The 24,071-nt window shown below is 36.1% G+C and overlaps 1 protein-coding gene across 1 annotated transcript in view; it reads right to left on the bottom strand.

Annotated features, from left to right (window-relative positions):
- The window catches only part of EFL1 (elongation factor like GTPase 1), a 63,364-nt gene that overhangs the window by 32,304 nt on the left and 6,989 nt on the right, over nucleotides 1-24,071 (bottom strand). The window contains exons 11-15 of the mRNA XM_036389612.2: nucleotides 23,189-23,311; nucleotides 21,701-21,800; nucleotides 12,906-13,057; nucleotides 12,016-12,194; nucleotides 11,211-11,346 (exon numbers count right to left, since the gene is read on the bottom strand). Of these exons, the coding sequence (XP_036245505.1) occupies nucleotides 11,211-11,346; nucleotides 12,016-12,194; nucleotides 12,906-13,057; nucleotides 21,701-21,800; nucleotides 23,189-23,311 (690 nt within the window). The remainder of the gene's footprint in view (nucleotides 1-11,210; nucleotides 11,347-12,015; nucleotides 12,195-12,905; nucleotides 13,058-21,700; nucleotides 21,801-23,188; nucleotides 23,312-24,071) is intronic.

Here is a 24,071-nt window from a genome sequence, read left to right as displayed (position 1 = left end):
GTCCATGACAGTCATGACAGGAGCAGCCTTGGAAAAATGGAACCTCTAATTTTTAAAAATCACTCTTGAATTTTGCCCCTATACATAACAGACCTCACTGGAGGCAATTAGTTAGTAGGAAGCAAGAAAGTTTAGAAAAGAACCCTACTTCTTTTAGTCTTAATTAGATGCAAAAGATATCTAAATTTGGTTCCAGGCATTAATGACAAAATTTAAAATACAATCAAAGTAAGGTGAGCAAGTGTTCTGCATCTTAAGACAAACTCAATGTTTGAAGGGCTGTTAATGTTATTCCTTGTCTATGACTGGAATTTAACAATTCTTTACACATAATGTTCTTACCCATTCAGATTCTGAAACATGTAAAACTAGAAGTACTATCTAGGCTTGCTCTTTTCAAATCATACCATTTTGACCATGAAATTACAATAGTTTTTACTAGATAAATATAAATGGAGTTGAAACTTACACTGCTTGGTTTGCAGAATACTTCTAGTAAATATCAGCTTTTCCAATTATTTACTAAATCAAAAAGCACTACAAACAATCTAAACTTTGAGCCTTAACTATCCAGTGCTGCCCCTTTAACAGTGTTGTTTAGCAGTGCTCCACAGTTTGACATCAGTTGATAACCCTAAATATAGCTGTGCCTGAAGTCCCCCCCACAGTTCACAGCCCAGACAAAGCCAGCTCCATGACTCACAGCCTGACACAGGCCAAACAACCCTCACAACACTTCTGCAATTTCAGCTGAGACACCAACAACATCCAAATCTGGGATAATATTTAGAAAATAAGTCATTGAAACACAGCCTTTGTTAACAGCCTCTTGACTTTTGAACCTTGCTGTTTGTTCCACAGGATTGTGATTCTCTGTGAATCATGTCCCTTCAGTGGGGTTATGTGCAAAAACAACTCCAAACTGGTCTTCCCCACTCCAGCTCTCGTGCCCACAGTGCAACCCCTCACTGCTTTCTCTGAACTCCTTGAAGAAGCTCTGGTAACAACAGACAATGGAAGCAGAGCAGAAACATCCAAAGGAATAAATGAAGGCATCTGTGGCTAGTCCAAATGTAGAAGTGGAGGCATTTCACAGCCACAGATGGAATTCATTTATTGTAAGGATGTTGTGTATTACAGGCACCAGGGCTACTACCCAGTAAGAGGAACACTTCTCCACATCAGGTGGGGAAGCAGGAATCCTGCTCCTCTCCCCCTTACACTTCACATTAGGAAGTGCTCCAGGAATTTAGAACACTGTTCAAGTAAATTGCCCTCACAGATTAGTGGTTTTGCATAAATAATGCCAGTTAAAAGAGGAGCTTTTTCATCTGCTTAGGCTGTGGTTAACTAAAATATTCTCACAGAGTCTTACTTTATTGACATGGGATAACTAAGGTAATACAAATTAAAAGCAGAGGTGGAATAACAGAATACAGAGAGAAAGGTGGAATAGAAAGGGAAAACAAGAGGTTAACAGTAAGACTTAGGCTGGGGATTTTAGGGGGAAAAGGGTCAATTTCAGAGCCATGTTAACACTCCAAAAACAGCGAGGGAGGTCCAGCCTAATTTCTACAGTCCAGCTATTACTCTGAGCAGAAGGCAATTAGTGGAGCCATGAAAGTTAAAGAAACATTCAGAGAGGAGCTCCTTTTCTATAAAACAGTAGCTTTTCTCAGGACAAAGAAAGTGTCAAAAAAAAAAAAAAAGAAGCTCAACAAGACGTTTTCATGGCAGTGGCTTTACTTAACACTACACTGCCTCTGAAACCTGTACATTTCCAAGTGGAGCTAATAAGTAGGAACCATGCTGATTGCAGATTTTTGGCTCTCAGACTACTCAATGAGATTAATTTAATTTAGAGTCAAAACATTTGTAGATTTTCTGCATGAAGAAATATACATTAAAAACTATAATCCAAAGTTTCCACTACACTGACAGTACTGTGAATCTATATGAGACCTTCATCCAAAGCTGAAATAGCAGAACTTTTTGTATTGTATGAAAAACAGTGCCCTCTGGCTTCACATTAAATGGGAGTAAGAAAACAGTTTAAGAATAAAACAAGGCAACTGGTTCCTATAGCCAGTTCTTGTAAAAAGCATGGGAAATTACATGACAATTCTCTAATTACCCTAATTTGTCAAGGAATCATCATAACTCAGTTGCTCTGAATATTGAGATATTTAATATACAAATTAAAATATAATCCTTATCAGAGAGTTGTACATATGTTCCAAGAAACAAACTCAGTGAAAAACAGATCATCACTAAACTTGTTCTTTAGAACTGTTTTGTTCACAGGATACTTGTTTAAACTATAAAGATGGGGAAAAGCCTTATTCAATCAAATCCACATAAAGGAGTTTCAAATTTGCAGAACCTTAGAAAAGACTTTATATAGAAACAGAAAAGATTAGATATTCAAGAGAACTGTAAACCTTTTATTGCTAAACACATACAGAGAGCAACCTCCTGGTGTACTAAAGGTGAAAATGGAAAGATTTAGAAGAAAATACACAGAAGTGAAGAATTATGCAAAAGTAGTGACAGACTAGATGTGACTAACAAAGCCTACACTGCCTAGAAAAACCATGTTTATTTATCCATTACTTCAGGGCACAGAGAAGATAACATTTTGAGACAACTACAGTAACTTCTAGATGCAAGTTTCTCCTCCCCTGCCCGAAGAGTTACACATGGCAAATTTCAGCAGTGTAAGTATCAGGTATGAGAATATTTTCTATCATTAATACAATTATTTGAGTTATTTAGGTTGTGTTGGGAAAAGCACAGTGCTCAAGAGTGCAAAGAATAAAGAAGCAGGACTGTATTTGAGGCCTTGCAAGAGAGAAGCTGTGTTAGCAACAGAGGTGCACACACATGTGAAATACATCTCTATGATACAGAAAGCAATGATTATCCACATGGGTAACTTTATGATTTAATGTCATTTTTTACAGCCTTCTCTATCTTTGCAACTGCACGCTCGAGTAAAAGTCCAGCCTAAATGACACCTACAAGGCAGTATTCCAGTTATAATTTTATTTAGTTACTTGCCCCCAAGTATACCATGACTTGATACTGACAAACATCTACATTTCACAACTACCTTTTAGTACATTAAGTGACTACCTGTGCAATGAAGCTGCAACTGTATTCATCTGATGGAAATTGAACTTTATCTGCCAAAAACAGAGAAAGGAATAGCCAGATGATTAAAATACATCTTTTCAAAGATGTCAGGATTTGATTCATGTACACCATCACAGTAGCCAGAGAGATGTATTTTCCATAAATAACACTGCAAAACCCCAAATCCTTTTAGTACAGAACTTCTTTTCTGCATTGGTAATTGGACACATACCTAAACAGATTTGATTTATGGTGTATTTTTTATGTCTGAATGACTATACATGAATTTACATGCAGAAAGGCATGTATTTTCAAACCCATTTGTGCTTAAAGCAATTATTTTGCACCTATTTCTGAAATGACACTGAATGCTCTGTCTGAACTTTAGAAAACCCATGGTCACATTAAATAAAGGAAATGTTCCTTCAAAACAGCTTTCTGAAAGTTTGAGTTCTAAAGCAACAACTTCTGGAAAGGCAATTCTCTAGCATATTTAATTCAGAAGGAAGAAAAGCCTAATGCCATTTTGTACAGGGGGATAAAAATTTCAATTATATAGTCTAAGTACAGAGCCTTGTTAAATCAGATAATTTACACTTCTGTTAAAAACAGCCTCAAACACTGACTCCTCAAGAGAGGCCTGTTTGCTGAATCCCTCAGACATTGACTCCAATGCCCTGATGTCCCAAACTGGTGTTTCCCACTCTTGATCCAGCATTTCGTAGCTGCACTAACAGGCAGGATTTTCTTAGAAATGGAATGTTATTAACTTTGAGAACAAAACTGAAGTCATTGTGGTTCCTCTATTACAATTCCTCATTTAGTAATGGATACTAAAGTCTCTTTAGAGATTTTCCACCAATCAAGGCAAGTTAGATGGTTTCCCTTAGAACCACATCAGAGGAAAGGAGGGAGCAAACAGCTACACTACAGACACCTACTAAAAATGCTGACATACTAGTTTTAAAGACGATACTGCCTTTAAAAATATACAACACACCAAAGAAAAAAAAAAAAACATGCTCCAAGCAATTTTTATAAGCAGACAAAGGAGCATAGCATTCAGGCTCTTGAAATGAAAACATGAGGTCATTTCCCCAAATGATCACTGACGTATCTCAGTGTGCTGTAAAAAATCCCAAATGCAACATTGCAGATGTGAGCTGAGCAAATCATTTCACAACTTCACCTTAAGATTTCTCTTACCATTTTACATTGATGATAACTTACATTAACTACTGTAACTTCTTCTCTTTATACAGTATTGGAAAAGAGGTTCATTAGCCAAGTAATAAATATGGATATTTCTGTAGGTAACTGTTCTCCCTTTATTTTTACACACACTTTCACAGAGGAAGAGACTGAAAATAGTACACTGATGCTGACTTAAAGACAGTAAGGTGTGAAATACTGGGGGAAATCCCTGTCTTTATTTTAAAGAGATTTGCAGAATTACACCCATCCAACCACTCAGGAAGATGTGGAGGTTTCGGAGATAAGCCAGGTAGTACCTGCGACCTAAAGGCAGTTATTACTGCAAGGTTGTGTAACACCTGCCCAGGGGCAGTCACTGCAGAGGTCAATTGTCCACTCTGACACAAGAGGAGTCAGCCCCTCTACCACTGGCCCTGAATTCTGAACAATGAAGAGCAGTGTGATAACAGGCATTGGACAAATTTGAAGTTTCATGACCAATAATCATTTATGTTTGCAATAAACTCTGGGGTGATAAACAGACAACTGCCTGCACCTCAGAGCCTGTGCCCACTCTATTTCTAGATGTTTATATTAAGGAGCTGCAGAACATGTGCCTGCTGCTGTGCTCTGAGCTCCTCCAAGCAGCAGTGCTATGAAATTGTCTCAATTCTTGTTAGCCCCACTGCTGCCCACAGGCACACAAGCAGCAACAACCAACACTGACAAGTCTGGGCAGTTTTCCTTCTGGTATTATTTGGGAAACCTCAAGCAGCAGCAAGAAGCTGTGTGCATACAAACCCCAAAGAATCAGGAGTGCCTGCCTCACATTTGAGAAATTATATAGAAATCTAATTTCCATTCACAAAAAAGCTCCATTTTTACAGATTATAAAAATTAAAAGTTGCTATAAAACTGGCTTAGAATGTTTCATTGCATTCTCCCCTTTTTGAAAAATTTAATCATTTGCATTTTTTGACATTATAATCCAGCAGGGGTCAAGAGCAAATTTACAGGCATTGTTATAGATGAATGTAATATGACTTTAGCTTAAATACTCTTATACAGTTCAAATTTTAAACTATGATTTTAAAACCCCTTGTATTTTAGTGGCAAGGCTAAAAACATTTGTAAGATCTCATAATCAACTCCTGAAAATTAGAGCAGAGAACATTCCAGAAGCACTAGAGAATTTAGAAGTGTTTCTCCTCAGAAAGGATTACTACACTTACCATTTCCTTTTATAGTCTTAATAAGCTTCAGTCAGAAAAACAGAAAAAATACAGATACTCAAAAAGCAATTTAAATTCTCAAAAAAAAACCAACAAACCAACAACCAAAAAGACCCACCAAAAACCCACTCAACAAAAAGAGCTTTATAAGGAAACTATTAACCATTCAAAGTATGCTTCCAAAAAGATTTAGCCGAGTTAATAAAGACACATGTCAGTGCTATAACTCTGACCTAAGACAGGGCATATTTTCTTCCTCTCAAGTGATATCTTGTTATTGATTTGAAAACAAGGTAATGAATCCCTTATTTCCTTTGCAATAAAATTTGTCAAGTCAAAGCCCCCAAAGTAAACCACATGAAATGGTAAGGCAAACAGGGCAAAGGAATCTCAGCAGATGATCAGCAAAATACACTTCTAATTTCATTTGGTGCTAGTTCATTAGCTGTGCACCTATGCCATGTTATGTTGCCCTCCAAGCAATACAAATTGCTAAGCCTGCCTTCTTAGAAAAGCAAAGAGCAGAAACTGCTAAGGGACTAAATCCACTACAGCAAAAATAGAGTTAAAGAAAATGGTTTCAGTTTCCAGCTCTGAAAGGGGCCAAGCAACAGATTAACTATTCTGTCTTTAGCTCAAAGAAACAAATTGAACATATTCAATTTTTTCAACAATTTAACTATTAATAAAACACTAACTGGGTAGGAATATAATAATATTAATAATATGGTGTCAGGTAAATGCAACAGTCCATGAAGATCAAATGTCATTCAACAACAAAATCGATTAAATTATATACCTATTCCTCAACAGGGCTGGATTACTAAAAACAAGCTAAAAATGCTATTTTTAGCCTTAGAAGGCTATTTTACAGACATTATAAGATGGCAGTTAGAGATAAAAAATTTAAGTATTCCAAAACGGAAGACAAAGGTTTGAGTTTTCTTTGTTTCATTCACTATTTTGGGCTAAGTTCAGTAATATTCTGGAGGAAGACTGCCCTCCTGTGTTCACCCACCACAGCAGGCTGGGCTGAGACAGCCCCTGCAGCTGGAATCACTTCAAGCTGCCCATTTTTTTTTTTTTTTTTTTTTTAAATAATCACATTACTGATTCAGAGAGTGAAATTAGTCCACCAAATGTTTGCACAGAAATACAAGGCTGGTGAACAGCAGGCCTGTTCCTAGTGCTCTCACAGAAGGTGGCAATGCCTGCTAGCTGGCACCAGGCCTAGAAAGCCATTCTGGGCATTTAAAATGGCATTGCTGCTTGCAGCTGCTCTTTGCTCTTAACAGAGGCTGCTTATTAAAAGCTCCTAAATTGTTCAATGAAGTCCTAAAGGAATAAAATGCTTGTTAGACACCTTGTAATGAGGTTAGCTGTACTCCTTCACACCAGCTCATCATGCTACTGCAGTCCTATGGCACCTATCTTCAGAAAGGTACCAAAAAATCCAGAGGAATGAATCCATCATCACCCACATTTCCTGCACCACATTGTTCCCATGTCAAGAATCCTGTGAGTGCTTTATAAATAATTAAAACATGAAAGAACACTATGGGAAAACTAGCATTTTAGAAATGGAAACACCAAGGTACACAACAGTGGGTCATGTAGGAAGTCTGACAGTGAGCTGGCAACAGGAGGGACTTCCAGACTGCTGCTGTTAACAATGTCATTTGGTATGTTAAAAAACAAAATGCTCCTAATTTGGTAGAACTCTTGATATTCAAATAGCTAACTGCATTTGAGAACATTCAGGAAATCAGCTAGCCTCCTATGAGCCCTACACTAAAGCACTACAAATCCAGTGGCAGGGGAAAAGCTTTGCTTTTAACAGTATTCAACAAGACACAAAAAGCACTTCAACAGTCGTATAGGCAGCTCTAAGAAAAATCTAGGTTTTGTACACTAGCAAACACAAGTCCATTGTTAGGGTACTTGTGGATAAAAAGCAGCACACAGATCAATAATTTCAGATTCATGTCATTCTGAACTTGTGTGTGTGCATGCACAACGTGCCTTGAGATAAACTCTACTCCAATTAACAAAAATGTATCACTGAAGGATCCTTCAATGATTCATTCAGGAATAACATGAGACTGAGTCAATTAAAAAAAATCCCACATTCATTTACACAAGTATCTAAACCAGTGTTTTCAAATGTGTGTTGTTTTTTATATCAGCACTTGTTTACTACCTTTACTACCTTAGAAATGGTAATCAATATCCAGTATGAAAACCCTAAGCCCTTCATCTGTGCATGATATGATCACAAAAAAAACACTGCCTCTTTTCCCTTTTTTTTTAAATACTTCTTTACACTACCTCCAACAACCCTTTTTTTGCAGAGAACAAAAAAGGTATTTTGTTTTCAATTATAGGACAGAAACAAGAAAAATATTAAAAAGGGAGGGAGAAAAAAAGAAGCTATTATTCTGTGCATCTGGAGGGCATGCACTTGTTAAATCTTTACTTATGAGCCCAAATTACTTTTTCCTCACATACTGCCTCATGATTATTCCTTTGTCACTTTGGGGATCACTCGGTTCTTTTTATAGACTTCAACCACAAGAATTTCACAACAATTGCTGCAAAGTGATGCTTTTCCTGTAATTGTACTTTTTCTTTGACTGGTTCAAGCAAATAAAGTAAACAAATAAATAAATAAATGTATTTATATACATAAAGGGAAGAGATTCTTACATGGGAACAAGCAAATCAACCATCCCATCTTCTTGCATTCCCTCTAATTCAGACTTAATAATAGTTCAAGACACTTAGTGGTGTGAGGCAGTTTTAATTTAGACTAATATTCTTAACATAGAAACATAATTGAAATTATTTAAAACTTGCATATAATAATCTCCTTTGTGGAGCTTTCAACACTGTTTCAATTTAAGTTATTGTTTTGCCTCATGGTAAATTTCCTTCATGGAAAGACCTAATAAGTGCTGCTTTCCCACAACTTTCATTAATAAAAAAATGAAAAAGAAAAATTATTTATAGTAGTGTTAATTCTTCTATTTGTGTGCCTGCATTATCAGTCTCTACAGCTTGTTAAACAATACCTAACACTAGTTAGAAAACAGAAGGTCTTACATACAACATCCAAACTAAATCAATTACTGCATTCTAACTAACCATTTCTAATTTTATTTTTCAGAAGAGAAACCAAGCACTAGCAAGGGCAGCTATGGTAATCAAATTAGAGAGCAGTGGATTTCAGGCTACAGCCAGGGCTCACCTCCTGTCCAACACACCCCCTCTGGAGACGTCTGCATGGAGCAGGAACCTCCAGTGCCACTGATATTCCCAAGGGAAGTGTCCCAGCAAGAACCTAAGCTCTAAAACACTCACTAAAGAAGCCAAACCTCTGGATAGCCAGATGATTGTCTACATCAAGCTCTTTTCTCTATTTTTGCTGCAGCAAAGAAGGACAAGCCTTTAAGGAGAATGGGACAGTTAGAATGGCTTGCTGTTTGCACAGATGATATTATGGAAACAAAGACCAGTGTTAGTGTCTTTAAGACAAACACACTATGCTTCAATGCTTCATTGCCCTTCCTGCTGGGGGTGTTTTGCAATCTCAGATTTTCAGCAATTAAAAGGGGAGTAGTATTTTAAGGAAATGTTAATATTACTCTCCTTTTAATTGAGCAGAAGGAATAAGGGATTACATCTTCCCATCTTCATTAAAATGACCTCTGTATCAAGCTTTGTCTTTGATCACTAAACCTTTCCATAAGCCAGTAAAAAGGATGAAAAGGCCACTTACTAGAACCAAGCAGATCCTCCCTTGTAAGAAACAATTAATAAATAATAGCAAAAACCCCCAAACCCTTACGAAAAAAACCTGCAAAAAATCTATATCATGAGTCTTAAAGTGGAAATAGGCAGTCATGATTAACTGTGTATTCCTTATGGCAATAACTTAATTATACAGAGTGAAACCACAGAGCTTTCAGAAAAGCTTCCTTAATTTACTGGATAATCCACAAGCAATTTCCTTATATGGCTGGAGAGAAATCACTGCTATGTGCACTAAAGCTGCAAGACAAATGGCCTTACAAACAGAAATCACTGTTGCTAACTGGAATAATAAAGTGTTGCATCACCATTGTTACACATTCCTTTCATATAAATGCATTGCATATTCTTCTGAGTGTGATAAATCATCATCAAATCATTAAACAGCTTACTGAATTTGTGTAAATTAACAGTGCAGCCTTACAGGGAAATGGGAGAAATAAAGGAAAGGCATTTAGGATTTTTAGTTTAAAAAAAATCTTTAAAATTACATTAGGTTTAAAAACCCAACATACAGACTTGAGCTTATATGCTTCAGGTAAAAATGAAAACTTGCTTTGTGTGATCACTTTACAATGACATGATGGTAAAAGATGAAATACCAAATTTAGTCTGGATAAGATTGTCTGTGAATTCTGATCTTAAAATTCTAATGAATTCCTCTAAATATGACCATTTAGAACTCTTACTACTCAAGCAAACTGCTTTTCTTTATGGAAAGCTTAGACCTCACTGAAGAGCAGCCTTCAGCACTGGACTACCAACAAATTCTGGTAGAATCTGATGGTTACAAAAACCATTCTTAAAATTTGGTCCAACTCTTAACACCAAAGACATAACAAAATCCTCACAATATATTTTTTCTCTGCTGGAGGCAGCTCCAAGAGTATTTACTATTTGCTGTGCACAAAGACCACATTCTTTCATTTTTACTGTGAAGTGTTTAGGGATGGGTTTCCCTATTTTTTTCCAAACTCTTAATCACTTTTTGAACTACACAAACAATATACTTAATATATTTACATACACTCACACAGTTACCCACTCACACTCAACCACACTCACTCACTGTTTTCATACTGCAAATGGTCAACTAGAATCACACTACAGCAAGGAATAATTCAGAATTTTAAAATATTAAGCTTCCAAATAAAAGTAATTCACCAGCTGCTCATGTTCTGAATGCTAGACCCATGATAAAAGCGACAAAGCATGGTTAGCTGCCTAAATTAAAATATTTCAACCCTTACAGAGTACACCTATTTTTCATTTACTGTATATATACACCATAAATTTCTAAAAATCAGGCAGTACTCATTCTAGAGCAAAGCAGCTCAGAATCTGGCACAAAAGAGCATAACTCAATGATTAGGTTGACTTTTACAACTTTGTCCATAGAGAAAGTGAAAAAATTGCCACAGCTATAAAAGAAGTAATTTTTAGCACCAGGGTTCAAACAGACCCATAAATAAAACTACACTCATCCACATCACTAGTAAAGTCACATTAAAGAATTTCCACTGTTGGGAAAATATTATAAATAATCCTTGCAATCTATGAAATATGGAAATTTACTACTGCTTTTGGCAATTCCTGGCAGCAATGCTTACCTGGCAATCATCCAGCTTGAAGATAACAGGCTAATCTGTACTTTTCTCCTATTCAAAGTGTACAGAAATCCCAATTTAATTAGACTGCCTTCCCTTTTTGCACATACAACATGCCTAGAAATATTCATGGATTTAAAGTTTCATATTTATTAGTCATATTAAACCAACTTCAATGTATTTTGGACGACATAAGGATTCAGGCTCTAGGAAATTAAACCCTAATTCTTACCCAGAACATTTCCTGCAGGCACTTCCTCAAGATCTTCAAGCTCTCTTCCCATGAGTAAGTAGAGGTTCTCCAAAGTGCAGCACGTCATGTGAGGAACTGCTGGCAGATGATCAGTGGCAGAGCACTGGGATGACAGCTACACAGACACAAAACCAGCATTTGGACATTCAGCACTTAGCTCTGATAAAAACTTCCTCCACAAAACCTCCTCGCATTCCAAAGCTTAAAAATACAACCCAAAGCATTTTCATCTCAAACCTCAAATGTTAGAAACCAACAAACTGTCACAAAAATCCAGACTTGAGGCAAACATGTGAATGTAACCAAGAAGATATAAAATAATGCTTTCTTTGGCAAATTTTAGGTATGTACTACTTCTACCTCACTTTTCATTATCACTGAAAAAACAAATGTTTTGAAGTAAATGCAAAAGTAATTAACCTCTTTGATAAGAATCTCAAAACATTTAACACCAGTTTTTCCCAATACTATTGTGGACCATCTCTTCTCTAAAAAATTCCTTTTTCTTCCACTTTTTTTTAAAAACAAAACAAATACATATTGGATTTAGGTACAGTGTTGTATTAGCTAACCATAAAACTATTTTGGAAATGTTATGGTTTATAATGAGTTTACAGACACAATCAGCTATTAGCACAACTACCTAAATTACTTTGATACTTTTTGGAATTACTAACTGGAACATTTTTTTCCTTTTTTTTGAGTGAGACACAGATAAGAAGTTAAGTCATCAGTTTTTCAAAAGATTCCCAAGTTATTGCAACAGTTCACAGTCAGCTCTTACCTTATGCAAAGACTCAGCAGGATCATATTTTGGTCCTAAAACAAAGATTTTCTGCCCTCTTTTCACCATGCCACTGAACACTCTGGCAAAAGCAATGAAATACTCCTTGTTGTCTGCTTCCTGTTTCACTGCCTTTGAGGTCACACTGTCTCCTTCACCAGGGAGCTGCTGCTCTTCACCTAAACAGTCAGAAAAAATATATTAAGCATAAAAACACTTTCTGCCTCATCATCTGGAGGAAAAAAAAATTATATATTACACTGTCACACGTGGCCAATCACAGAATTGTTCCCATTAAAACAGATCTTTAAGATCCTGAAGTCCAAGCCAGCACTGCCAAGTCCACCACAAGCCCATGTTCTTCAGTGTAACATTATTAAATATCCCCAGGGATAGGGACTCAATGACTTCCCTGGGCACTCCCTTCTAATGCTTTACACTGCTGGTCAAGAAACTTCTCCTCTACACCTTCTCTGGCACAACCTGAGGACATTTCCTCTTGTTTTTGTTGCTTGGGAGAAAAGAGCAACCCCCAGAGCTGTTAACCATAATCCAGTCCTGCTGTTCACACCCTGATTTTGTACCAATTTTGGCATTGAAAGTGACTCCGCTTTTAGCAGAGCATCTCCTTGAAGCATCATCCCCCTTCAATGACTCCAAGTACTGAGATCAATCAAGCACAATCTCAGGCTAAGGAACATCAATCTATGGCACTATTTCACCATTTATGACCTGTCTTACAAGCTTTCTTACAAATCCCTCCTCACTCTTGGTTCAGCTCCATGCATTGCACTTTAGACTGGATGATTCACAATGTGGATTTGTAAGATGCCCCTTGGCAACACTATTAAACATTTTCCTAGAAAATCAGGTATTCAGGTACCACACACCTTTTGTATCACCAGTGTTCCCAGTTACTTCAGGTGAATTTTCACTTGGGGTTTTTTCTGACAGCTCCTTCCCTTGACTTGCTGCCAATTTTTCTGCATGCCTTCGTTTGGCAAGTTCCCGCCGATGAGCAATTTCTTCTTGAGTTAATGGCCTACATTGTATTTTAAAACATCAGTATTTGGTAATGTCATTTATTTTAAAATAAATTCAATAACAGTAATTAGAATACTGTATTTGACATAAGTAAAAACTCATGCAGAATGCCTTTTGTCCCCCAATACAATAATTTTAAGTCAGCTAAAATTAGCAAACTCTTCCTCTACCATATTTAGACTTTTATTTTTCTTCCAAATACAGAGATCAAATACTGCCATTTTTAATTACTCATGTTATCTTTATTACTTTAAGGCAATCTTTACAGCACGTGCTTAAATGCAGGGAAGAGTCTCTACTTGTTAAAGCTCCCTTACATAAATAATAATAAGCCCATTAAGGCAAAGGATTTAAAACAGACAACAACAACAAAAAATAATTTTAATAGGCTGATGCATCCATCTACTCACTGGTACACCCTGCCTTAAAGCAAACTGCTTCCAAGTATGATTTAGAGAAATAAATAATAAAAGATAAAGAATATTATCAACAGTCTTACGTAAGGCAATATAAAGAGTCTTGTTTGTGAATGCAAGCATTTTAAACAGCAAAGTGATATTCACTACACACATATGAAATCTAACAGCATTGCTCAAAACTGTCCATTTGATTTTTAAATCTGGTCCTAAATAAAAATATGTTATATGATGTTATCTTGTATTTGATGATTTTAAAAACTGAAAATAAATTCAGACACTAGTCATCCTCTCTTTTCAGTTATTACTCTGTTTCCATTAATTTCCCATGTAAACATGGGGAACCTAATCATTACAGATACTTCTATGAATAATCTATTCTGTTTACTAATTTCAGTATCAACAACTTCTCAAGTAATGTGCTGTTATGTGCCTACATTAAAAAATAATCTTTAGTGCTGTAACTTAAAAGCAGAAGAAATAATGAAGTTATGTAGACATAATTTTTTTAATGGAACCAGAATGCTGTCAATGTTTTGGGTTTTTTTTCCCCTCCCCACTGGGAGCAATGAACATATATATTGCTTTCCAGCATTAATAAATTTCCAAAATATAAACCAATGTATTTTTATATTACGTTAGTATTCTTACTGAAACTCTAACTCCAGAGAAGGAACAGAAGTCTTTCTACCATAAAAGATGCATTTCTACAGCACAGCTGGAGAAACTAATCCCAAGTCTTGGACCATGACTTCAAGCTGAAGAAGGTGAAGAACATAATCCCACAGAAAAATCTCATCTACACTTCTCCTGCATTTGCTCACATGATGGAAACAAAACCAACAGTTCTTAGTATTAAGATGGCTTAAGATTTTTTCAGTCAACTGCATCAAGCACACAGCATTAAAACAAGAAGGGCCCTATTGGTAGTTTTAGCTTGTTGAGTAGCCTTGGACAAGTTACTTCCTCTCTCAGCCTCCACACTTACAAACACAGGTCAAGATTTCCTGAACAGCAATAGCAGTAATGAATGATAAGGGGAAGAAAACCACAGGAAGTACTACAGCAGTAGAGTAATTTTTGTTTGCAGAAAAACCATATAAATATGATCTCAACTAAAAAAAGGGCACAAAAAAAAGGACTCACTTTGCTATATCAACTATTGCACCCTTTGAAATAGGGAAAAACCTTATTAACCACAGGTCAAAGGTTTTATGTGCAGTCAGTAGAAAGAGTTACTGGACACCTATTCTGCTCTTAACTGGATTAATTAGGGGCAGGAAGTCTTGAACAGATTGAATGGCTAAGACCAACTCACTGCCAGTAAGGTTTTTATTTATATCGTATTCAGGATGGTTTTCTGCATGTAACACCTTCTCCAAGAGACTCAATTTAAAAAATGACACACTTCATTAATCAAAATTCTTCATAGAACTTGAAGAAATCCCAAGGAACAGTTATCATGCTTATCTTGAACCCAACTGTTCAATTTGAAAGAGTAAAGAAACTACACAGAGGTTTTAAATCTCTCTAAAAATTACCTAAGAGAGGCCCCCAGGATAAAATGTCAGCATTTGAAGCACAGACTTTTAGAACTCAGAATCTGGGACAGACATATTGAATGTTATGGAAAAGGAGAATGCAAGAAAATCACCACTTCAAACTTTTTAGGAACTTAGTTTTTCTTTTTTTTAAGGAAAAAAAACATCTCTTAAACAGTCATGACAGAATTAAGAATATGTATCTCTAAAATTTCAAATACTGTGGTATTTCTGCTTGGCTTGTTTATTTTACTGCTGAAGAGAACAAGGCTTAACAATACAAAATGCAAAGCAGATGGTAGAGAAGAAAAATTTTTTATGATTTTTTTTTTCCTGAAGGCAGCTGTTCAAAGTTATTTAAAGGTTTGGAATGTCAGAAAAATTTCTAGAGGAGATAGATTGATAGGGAAAGTACAGATCAGACTGCCAAGGGTGACATGAACGCAGTCTATATATGATGGCATAATATAAATACAGGGACTATGTATGCATTCCAACACATCTGATTGTCCAAAACTACCTTTTATTTTTGCAAATAATCCTGAGAGTAAAAGAAAAAAAAGTTTCTTTGCTTTTTTCCACTTTATATGGTATTTTTCAGTATCAGTATATTTAGGTGTTAAATAGCCCTAACCACAAATAGGAAAGGTACCTTAAGATTCTGAATGCACTGGTCTAAGTTGCAAACACACTTAGTAATATTCTCATTTTGATAAAAAAGCAGATTGAGTGTAGGTGGGACTTGACTGCAGGTACAACCTAGTCTTCCTTCCTGGTTTCTGTCACCATCAACTTCTATAAAATTAGTTACTCCCAGTAGTATCATTAGAAATGACAAAAAGATCATGTTGTCAAATAAACCCTTATATAGAGTTGTAACACAATCAAGCAGAACACAGAACAAGATAAATGCACATAAAGCACTGGATCTGTAACAAAATCAGTTTCAAATTATACCCTGAATTATTCAACTTCTCCAGTTGGCAAAACCAATCAGAAGTAAATTTTGAACAAAAGCTGCCCACACCAAAAGAAAGCTTGGTTCTTCTTCTTCTTCTTTCCCCTTCCTCTTTTTCGTTCCATTAGAAAGGAACAACAGCCTCATAATACTAGCAGAAAGAAAAATGGCAACATGCAATCACACAAAAACCAGCAAATAAAAATTCTGTAGAAGAAAGAGAGATCCCTTGACTCCAGAGAAATGCTTTAGCACCCAGACAGGGAGCCTGGCACAAGTAATGAAATGGAACAGAAGGGTGACCACACCATTACCAACTCAAACATGTGGTAAACAAATGCTATGGAAATAATAATATGGGAAAGGGTATCATATACATGCCATTGACATTTAATAGATTGCTGATTTAAGGCATTAGATTTCAGGTAATGTAAGCAAGCTCCTGCTGACTTCTCTGATTCCCACATTCCCCCAGGATAACACATTTAGTTCAAACTGAATGACAACTAAACTTCCTTATGCAATGAATCCCCTGAACATGACAGCTTTTCTACTGTTTCGCATTATTAAAGACAGACTTGAAAAATTCACTTAAAAAGAGTGAATAATCAGAACAAAACTGCCAAAGATAAATTCGTCTTTGATTACTGAAGTGTTATGTTTATGTTTTTAACCTCCAGACCATTTTAAAAAGGAAACACCACAGTCAAAACATCAACTGCTTTCTGAAAGACTAATAGTACTGCCAACAAATATCTGTGATACATCTCTCATGCCATGAACAAACAATGGTTTCCAAGCTCTGAGAATGCTTTCTCTCCATACAGCTTTTTCCAGTTTAAACTGCATGAGCTCATGGACAGATGTGTGACTTCAAAAGGTATGGATGGAGTAACTTCTGATAATATCTTTAAATCCATGTAATTAATAGAGAATCCTATTCATGACTCTGCTCTTCACAATTAAGCTCTAGTGAAATCATTGGCTGCTGCTCTGCTCACCTGGCACCCAAAGGATCCTGTCAGCAGCATCCCTAGGGACAGCTTGGTCAAGTGCAGTTTGCTACATTTCAGCACAGTGTATGTCCAGTGGTCTCCCATATCTTTTAGAAGCTCATTAATTTCTGAATTAAGCTACTTAATGTCTATGGAACAATTTCCATTCACAAACTAATGTACATCTACTCAGATCATTTACTATCAGTTCTATTGCAATGAGACTGGTACACAATTCACAGTAGAAATAAATGTGTTAACACAAAAGGAACAATTGAAAATTATCCAAATCACAACTTATGCAAAATTTCATACAACAGACTTACAGGACTCTTTCAACAGGGAATACTCAACTGTTTGTATTACATTATATAGCAGATGTCATTCATTCTGAGACAAGTAATGAAATAAGGTATCAATCCCAAGCTGTCACACTGCCTGGAAAAACACTCCAGACTGATAGAGCGACCTCTGATTTATCTCACATGCTGAATGTGCAAAAAAGAAAAAAGAAACTTGAAGCAAAACTCTCCCTCAATGTTACAAGCTTTACTCACTTAAGCTCACCATTACACAAACTATAGTATGTCCAGAGATTCAAATTTCAACCATTATTCTGTATTTCTTCCTTGGATCAGTTGCCAAGGTCTTAGCCAGATTCAAATGTATATTATTACTGAAATCTATTTCATGATAACCATAACAGGAGTTTTAATTTTTGAAAAGCATTTATTAGTTATGGATGCCAAATTCAGACACTAACCTGTAAATCTGACAGCCCATTCAGATGATACATGTCCTATTCATTTCTAGTGCACAAACTACAATTTAGAACAAACTGCTAATGAAAACAGAAGATGATGGGTTCTGATCACACTGAAGCTGCTGCAAGGCATATTGCCTTAAACACAGAAATTAATTTACTTGCAAGAAGATAGTAATTTCTTACAGAGCTTGGAGCTTTATACAGGTTCTCATTTTGATCAATGCCATTTCAGCTGAAGATCTGGCAAAAATCACAGGATTTTTTTTCCCAATACACTTTTTATAAAACATTAGAAAGAATACAAATGAAGCACACTACAATCTGTTCGTCTAAGAGATGCTAACAAGCTGTACCACAAAACAAAGAAACAACTATCACTGTCTTCATGCAGAATTGTATGGAGAAGTGTCTTTCAGGGTGACCCCTAAGAAAAAAACCAGTCCTGATTTCAAGCTGACTGAGAGAGAAAGAACCACCTTTCATATTACTTTCATATTATCTGGAGGAAAATAATAGAGGTATTATAGGTTTTATACCTCCCAGGCAGTAATGAAATATAATTTTAGTGCACTAGCTTATCTGTTCAATAGACTTTTCTTTATTACCACTGGAAAGTAGAAATCGAATTTCTTCAGTACACTTTATTTATTTACATTATTCAGGATTATAAGATGGACTTGAGGTAACATAAAAGGTTTGCTTCCTATTGCTCACACTGCACTATATCACGGTAAGATTTACACATAAAGCTTTACTAAGTAAGAAGATGATTTCATCACAACAAACACATGATATTCAGTTTCTATTTTCTAAACATTTTACATTAAATACCCCTAGCAATTAGTTGGAAGCAATTCAATTAACTACTAAATATTTCACTTTTACACTGGGTTATATGAAGACAGAACTGTGAATCTCAAGAAAAGCAAACTGGTACATTTATATTCCCTGTACCTAAAAGCCAAGCTTGGCTTTTATTCCTACACCTACACTCGAGCATTCTGTCTTAGACTGGGGTTCAAAGTCACACACCAGTAGAATTGAGAGAGAGAAACAGCATTTGCTGAATGAACACCTCATATTGCACACAGCAATACACTTTAGAATAAATAACCACAGGCATCATCAAATAGCCATTACATAAAGCAAGTGGAGCAGGGGCCCTAATCTGTTCATCTTCTCTGCCCAACCAACAATTCACATTTTTGCCTGACTTGGTGGGAATTAGCAAATAATTTCAGAAGATCAGACAGAAGAAACTGGAAGACAAAACACTTGCAATTCTCATTTCTTTACAAAACCTGGTAAAAATTAATGAGAGTGGTACCATATAAAAAGTCAATTTACAAATCTTTCCAAGGAAAGATAAATATAAGCTGACAACCAATTTTACCATGTATTCTGCAATTTAAACAGTAAAAGCAAAATCATACCAGCTTTAGTATAGAATCTATTAATTTTAAAGTGACCTTCAAGGAGATATTAGTTGCCAACAGCAGTCTCAAAGGAGGTTGTTTTAATTAAAAATCCATCCTTTGTTATCATTTACTGTACACCCTGGACTTAGAAGAGCTTTTTGCTTTTCCCAACTTATGCTTAATAAGTTACAAGCAGATGGAAGAAATGAGACAAACTATCAAAAAGGACAAAGGCAGTTTCAATCTTCCAACAAAAGTTACAAAAAAGTAAAGTTACAAAAAGGTAACATTATCCAATACTGCCTCACAAAAGGAGAAAAGAGACACTAGCATAGATCTACATTTTTTTCCCTGTGGAAGTAGAAGACAAGCCTTCCAAAAAAAAAAAAAAATCTGAAGAAAACTTCGATTTTTTACATGCTTTAACATGCTTAAAATCAGTCCTTCCCTGCTCCCAAGGGATGCAAATAACCTTAGGTGAGTCCAGCAGTCAAACATCAAGATACACAAGAGCACAGCTATGGCTCTTCAAAATTAACATGAAAGTGAAACACACAACATGGATTAATATTCTTCAATAGGAAAATGTGAAACAGCATAGATATTCTGTTTTTCCCCATGTTCAGACATGGAGCACCCTCGTGGAATGCCAGTTTAAATACTGGATCTCACATGCTGCACTCAACCATCCCTCAATTCTGTTAAGCACAATCTTCACTGAGTAACTGTAAATAGCACACAATGACCAATACCATTAAAAATATGCTCAAGAATCACAGGTACACAATGTTGTGTTTTTAAAATACTTGAGTTCTTCAGAGTGCTTTCCTTCATTTAGAACTAACCTCCTTTTCCAATTTCTACAAGAACTGCTTACCTGTAGACTCTTAACAAATCAGGTGTTGAGAAATACACATTTAGCTCTATTGCTGTTTTTCAATTAATGGAAGCCAACTGTCCCTTCAAAACACATCTTAGACATTACCTAATCAGGAAAAATCACACAGTACTAATAATGACTGATTCCCTCCAAGAAAAACACATATGTGATTTCATTTTAATATTAGCTAATTAGTAAGTAATTGAATTATTTAATAGAAAGGCCAGCAAGAGATACTTTTCACACAAACTACAGAGCAACACATAGAAATTTTCAGTATTGTGGTTACTCTCCTTTCTCCCTGTTTATTCAGTGCACTGAAAATTTCAATCTGGCATATGTAAAAGCCACCTTTGCCCCTACTTCACATACTCATCACCTCAAAGACTCTTAATTCTCCCAACAAATATAAAAACAGGTCATTATCAGTGACAGAACAGCCAAAAGTGATGGCCTCAGTGCAGTTGCCTCTGCTAACTGGAGCCCATGCCCAGGAAAGGAGACAAAGCAGGAATGGCGCTGCTGTGCCACACCTGAGAGAGAGCTCCTGTGCCAGAGACATTTCAGGAGAGCACTCGAAGCAAAACTGCACCATCTAGTGTCTGCTCAGCCCATGCACACGGAGCATCTCTCCCTGAGGGCTAACACTGCAAGGAAGATTTCTGCTGGAAGACTCACAGAAGATAACCTCGGCGAGAAAAAAACTGAAATAAATCTAGCAAGTGCAAGAAAAAGCTCAGATAGTAGCAAAGCTTTCAAATATTACTACAGTAGCAGAACTGCTTTTCACACAAAGATTAAACACAGTCTAATTTAGCAGGAAAATGATAATTTTCTATATTACTTTGCTGTACAGTGACAATCTCCCCAAAAACATAAAATGGCCAGTTAACATAGAAGTTGCCTACTGAAAATAATCCAGAGGTTTGGAGGGATGAAAGGTTAAGATGAACTTCATTCTTGCAAAGTCATCAGAAAAGTAAACCTCATTCTTGTAAAGTCATCAACATTTCTTCTGCACAAAAAGCTGGTGGTTAAAGTAGTACACTTAAGTGTGCCAGGAAAATGAGATCTAGTAGGACCTACTCCTCAAAGAAAATAGGATGGCTATGAGAAAACAAAAGGCTGTAACAAAAAAATCTTCCAAACCTCCCAGAAAAATAATCTTTGAAAGGGCATTAATGCCCTTCAGATCACTGTAAAAAGTCAGTCAAGATCTGGACTACTTTAACCAACCTATTTTATTTTGCTGCTGCAATGGACAGGATGATCACTGAGCTGTTATCCCCAGTTTAATGGGAAGTATTCCTCGGTACAAACACAAGCTGCTATGATCATGCCAACACGACCTTGCTGAAAAACCAAGGAAGTTTCACAACTCCATCATTTCAACCAGACATCCTGAAACTGCTTCACACTGCATGCATTAGGATGACACCTTTGGACAACAGTACTATTCTCCAACAGATCTGCTGTATCTTCTAAAACTACCATGATTAAACAAATCACCTCCTGAGCTCATTCAGAAAATCTTTAATAGCAGAAAACACTTGACTGCATTTCAAGAATTCATTAATTATTTTCTCAGGTCTAAACCAACTTATTCATGCCTTCAACATAATTTTTTCCCCCCAGAAATAACTAAGTAAAATGTTACATTTTCCTACCTTGGTTTATTCTGTGGCAATGCCTTTGCATCAACAGGAAACATTTTGGAAACAAACACAATAACTGGGGCTGTTCCTTCACTACTGCATTTCATAAAAGCTGAAACAAAACATAAACACAAGTTATTTTCACATTTTCCCTAAAAGTATGGGCAAAGCTATGACTTTACATTAATTTTGTAGGCATTACTGTTTATTTCCAGTTTCAATAGATCATATGCTAAGGACAAACCAACAAGGAAAAGTAGAAAATTTCTCTGGACTAATCATTTGATAACACTGCATGTATCTTAAAGTGTGTTTCACAATAAAATGAACAAAACTTCAAAAATAGAACTCTTGATAAAAAATACATATACCCCAAATTAAACAACTTGAGTTTACAGGCTGATTTAGATCACAATGGAAACCAGAGAGCAGCACAGGATTAAGACTGAACACTATTTATTCAGTACCTCAAAGTATTCTCCTTCCTTTCAGACTAAAGGAGGAAATCCTGCAAATGCCCAGATGCTCAGAAAATCCTAACACAACTTCACTGCAAGAACAGATATTCCTCAAAAGGTGATTCACACAAAACCCATTCCATACATAGGAAATTCCCATTAACCATTTTTTCCATCCAACTTGAAACACATGAAATTCAAACCAGGCAATACCATTCAAAACTTCTAACATAGAAACTGAATCATCTTCTACACTTCTCCCTTTTATCTGAAATATGAAAAGAACACAGAGCTAAGGCAAACAAAAGCACGAGACTACTACTAAAAATTAGCAAAATACTCAATAACTGTGGAAGTCCACTACTTGCCCATAACCAAGAGCAATAAGATCTAAAGTTCACAGAGGCAAATTTCTTCCAATTAATTTACACTAACACAGTATTGAATACTGTCTGGAGAATACCATGTTTCTAAATGTTCAATAAAGGATGAAAAGCCAGTTTTCACCCCTGGGAAACAATTCCTAACAGCCTGTCAATTTGACATTCACATTTCATTTTTAATTGACATTTGATATCTCATCCTCTTAGATTTCTTGAAGCTCTCTTTTAAACACTGTGCTATGATTAATAATCATTTACTAAAAAGCTAATCAATACACCTGCAAAAATTAAATCCAAATTCAAACCACTGCTGGCTAAAAATTAATGATTTTAATACACAAGTTTGCAAAATATTCAATTCTCAATTACATAATGACTTCACAGTTCAGAACTAAAAACAAGTATTAACCTTCTATTCTTGTAGAACTCCCAGTGTAAGAGTCCTGGACTTTACATCATCTGCAGCTTAAGTTGAAAAATCCAGGAATATACGGGATGGCATGGCCATAAAACTATGACATGTCAATGATAGACATCAACAACGTTACTGGAAGTAGAGTATTTATACATTCACATGTAGATTACTACATATCTTACAATCCAAACAAAACCACCAGGCCAGAAACAACCTTCATGTTAATGGGAGAACACCTACTCACCACTTTTCAGTTCCTGAGTTTCTGGTGGCAAAGAATCAAATGTTCTTGCTCCAACACACATCAGCTTCTCCACTCTCTCTGCAGTGATTTCCAGAGGACTGGGAATTTTATTACACACCATGGCTAAATCACATTGTGTTAAGGATACATATTTGTATTTTCTTACTGAATGCAACCAGCAACAACACAAATGTTTTCAATGCTTCTTTAATTGAGCCCCATGCACTAACTGCCAGCAGCAGCAGAACCAAAATCCAGCTCTGTTGTCACAGTACATTCAGGCCCCTCTCAGGTCAGCAACAATTTTTTGCCATTTACCAGGGACAGAGTTAAGGAGGGCTGGCCCACCCTAAGTGCAGCTGGGAAGCTGAAAACAGCACAACTGGGGCAAGATTTACAGAAGTAGTTAGTATTTACACATCAATAATTTGTGCACATCTACCATAATATAATACATGTCTTATCATAAACAATGGGCACAGCTGACAAACAGCAAAGGCTGATTTTGAATTAATAAATTTTATGCCTAAAACATAACCCCAGATATCTACAGAGCTTCCTGGATGGAAGACCTATAACACTACTATAAACAGGAGATCAGTTTCTACTCCAGGAAAACCACTAAAACTTCAATATAAAACTACATAATGAAAGTGTATCATTGAATTACCTCCAGTTTCATAACTCTGTCTCCTAAAAATAAGATGTGCAAAAGCACAAAGTTGGCAGAAATGTAAAAATAATGGTAGCTATGCAATTTGTAATGTTATAAGCAAGAAGATAGGTCCAGGTAGCTTAGGCACAGACATTAAAAAAAAAACAAAACCAAGTTATAATCACACAGTGAAATATGTGAGCACACTCGGAAGTCTGAGAACTGACA

The sequence above is a fragment of the Molothrus ater genome, chromosome 13 (genome assembly GCF_012460135.2).
Source record: "Molothrus ater isolate BHLD 08-10-18 breed brown headed cowbird chromosome 13, BPBGC_Mater_1.1, whole genome shotgun sequence".
Lineage (NCBI taxonomy): Eukaryota > Metazoa > Chordata > Aves > Passeriformes > Icteridae > Molothrus > Molothrus ater.
Note: the sequence above shows the minus strand (reverse complement) of the source record. Positions and strands in the feature narration are given on the sequence as shown.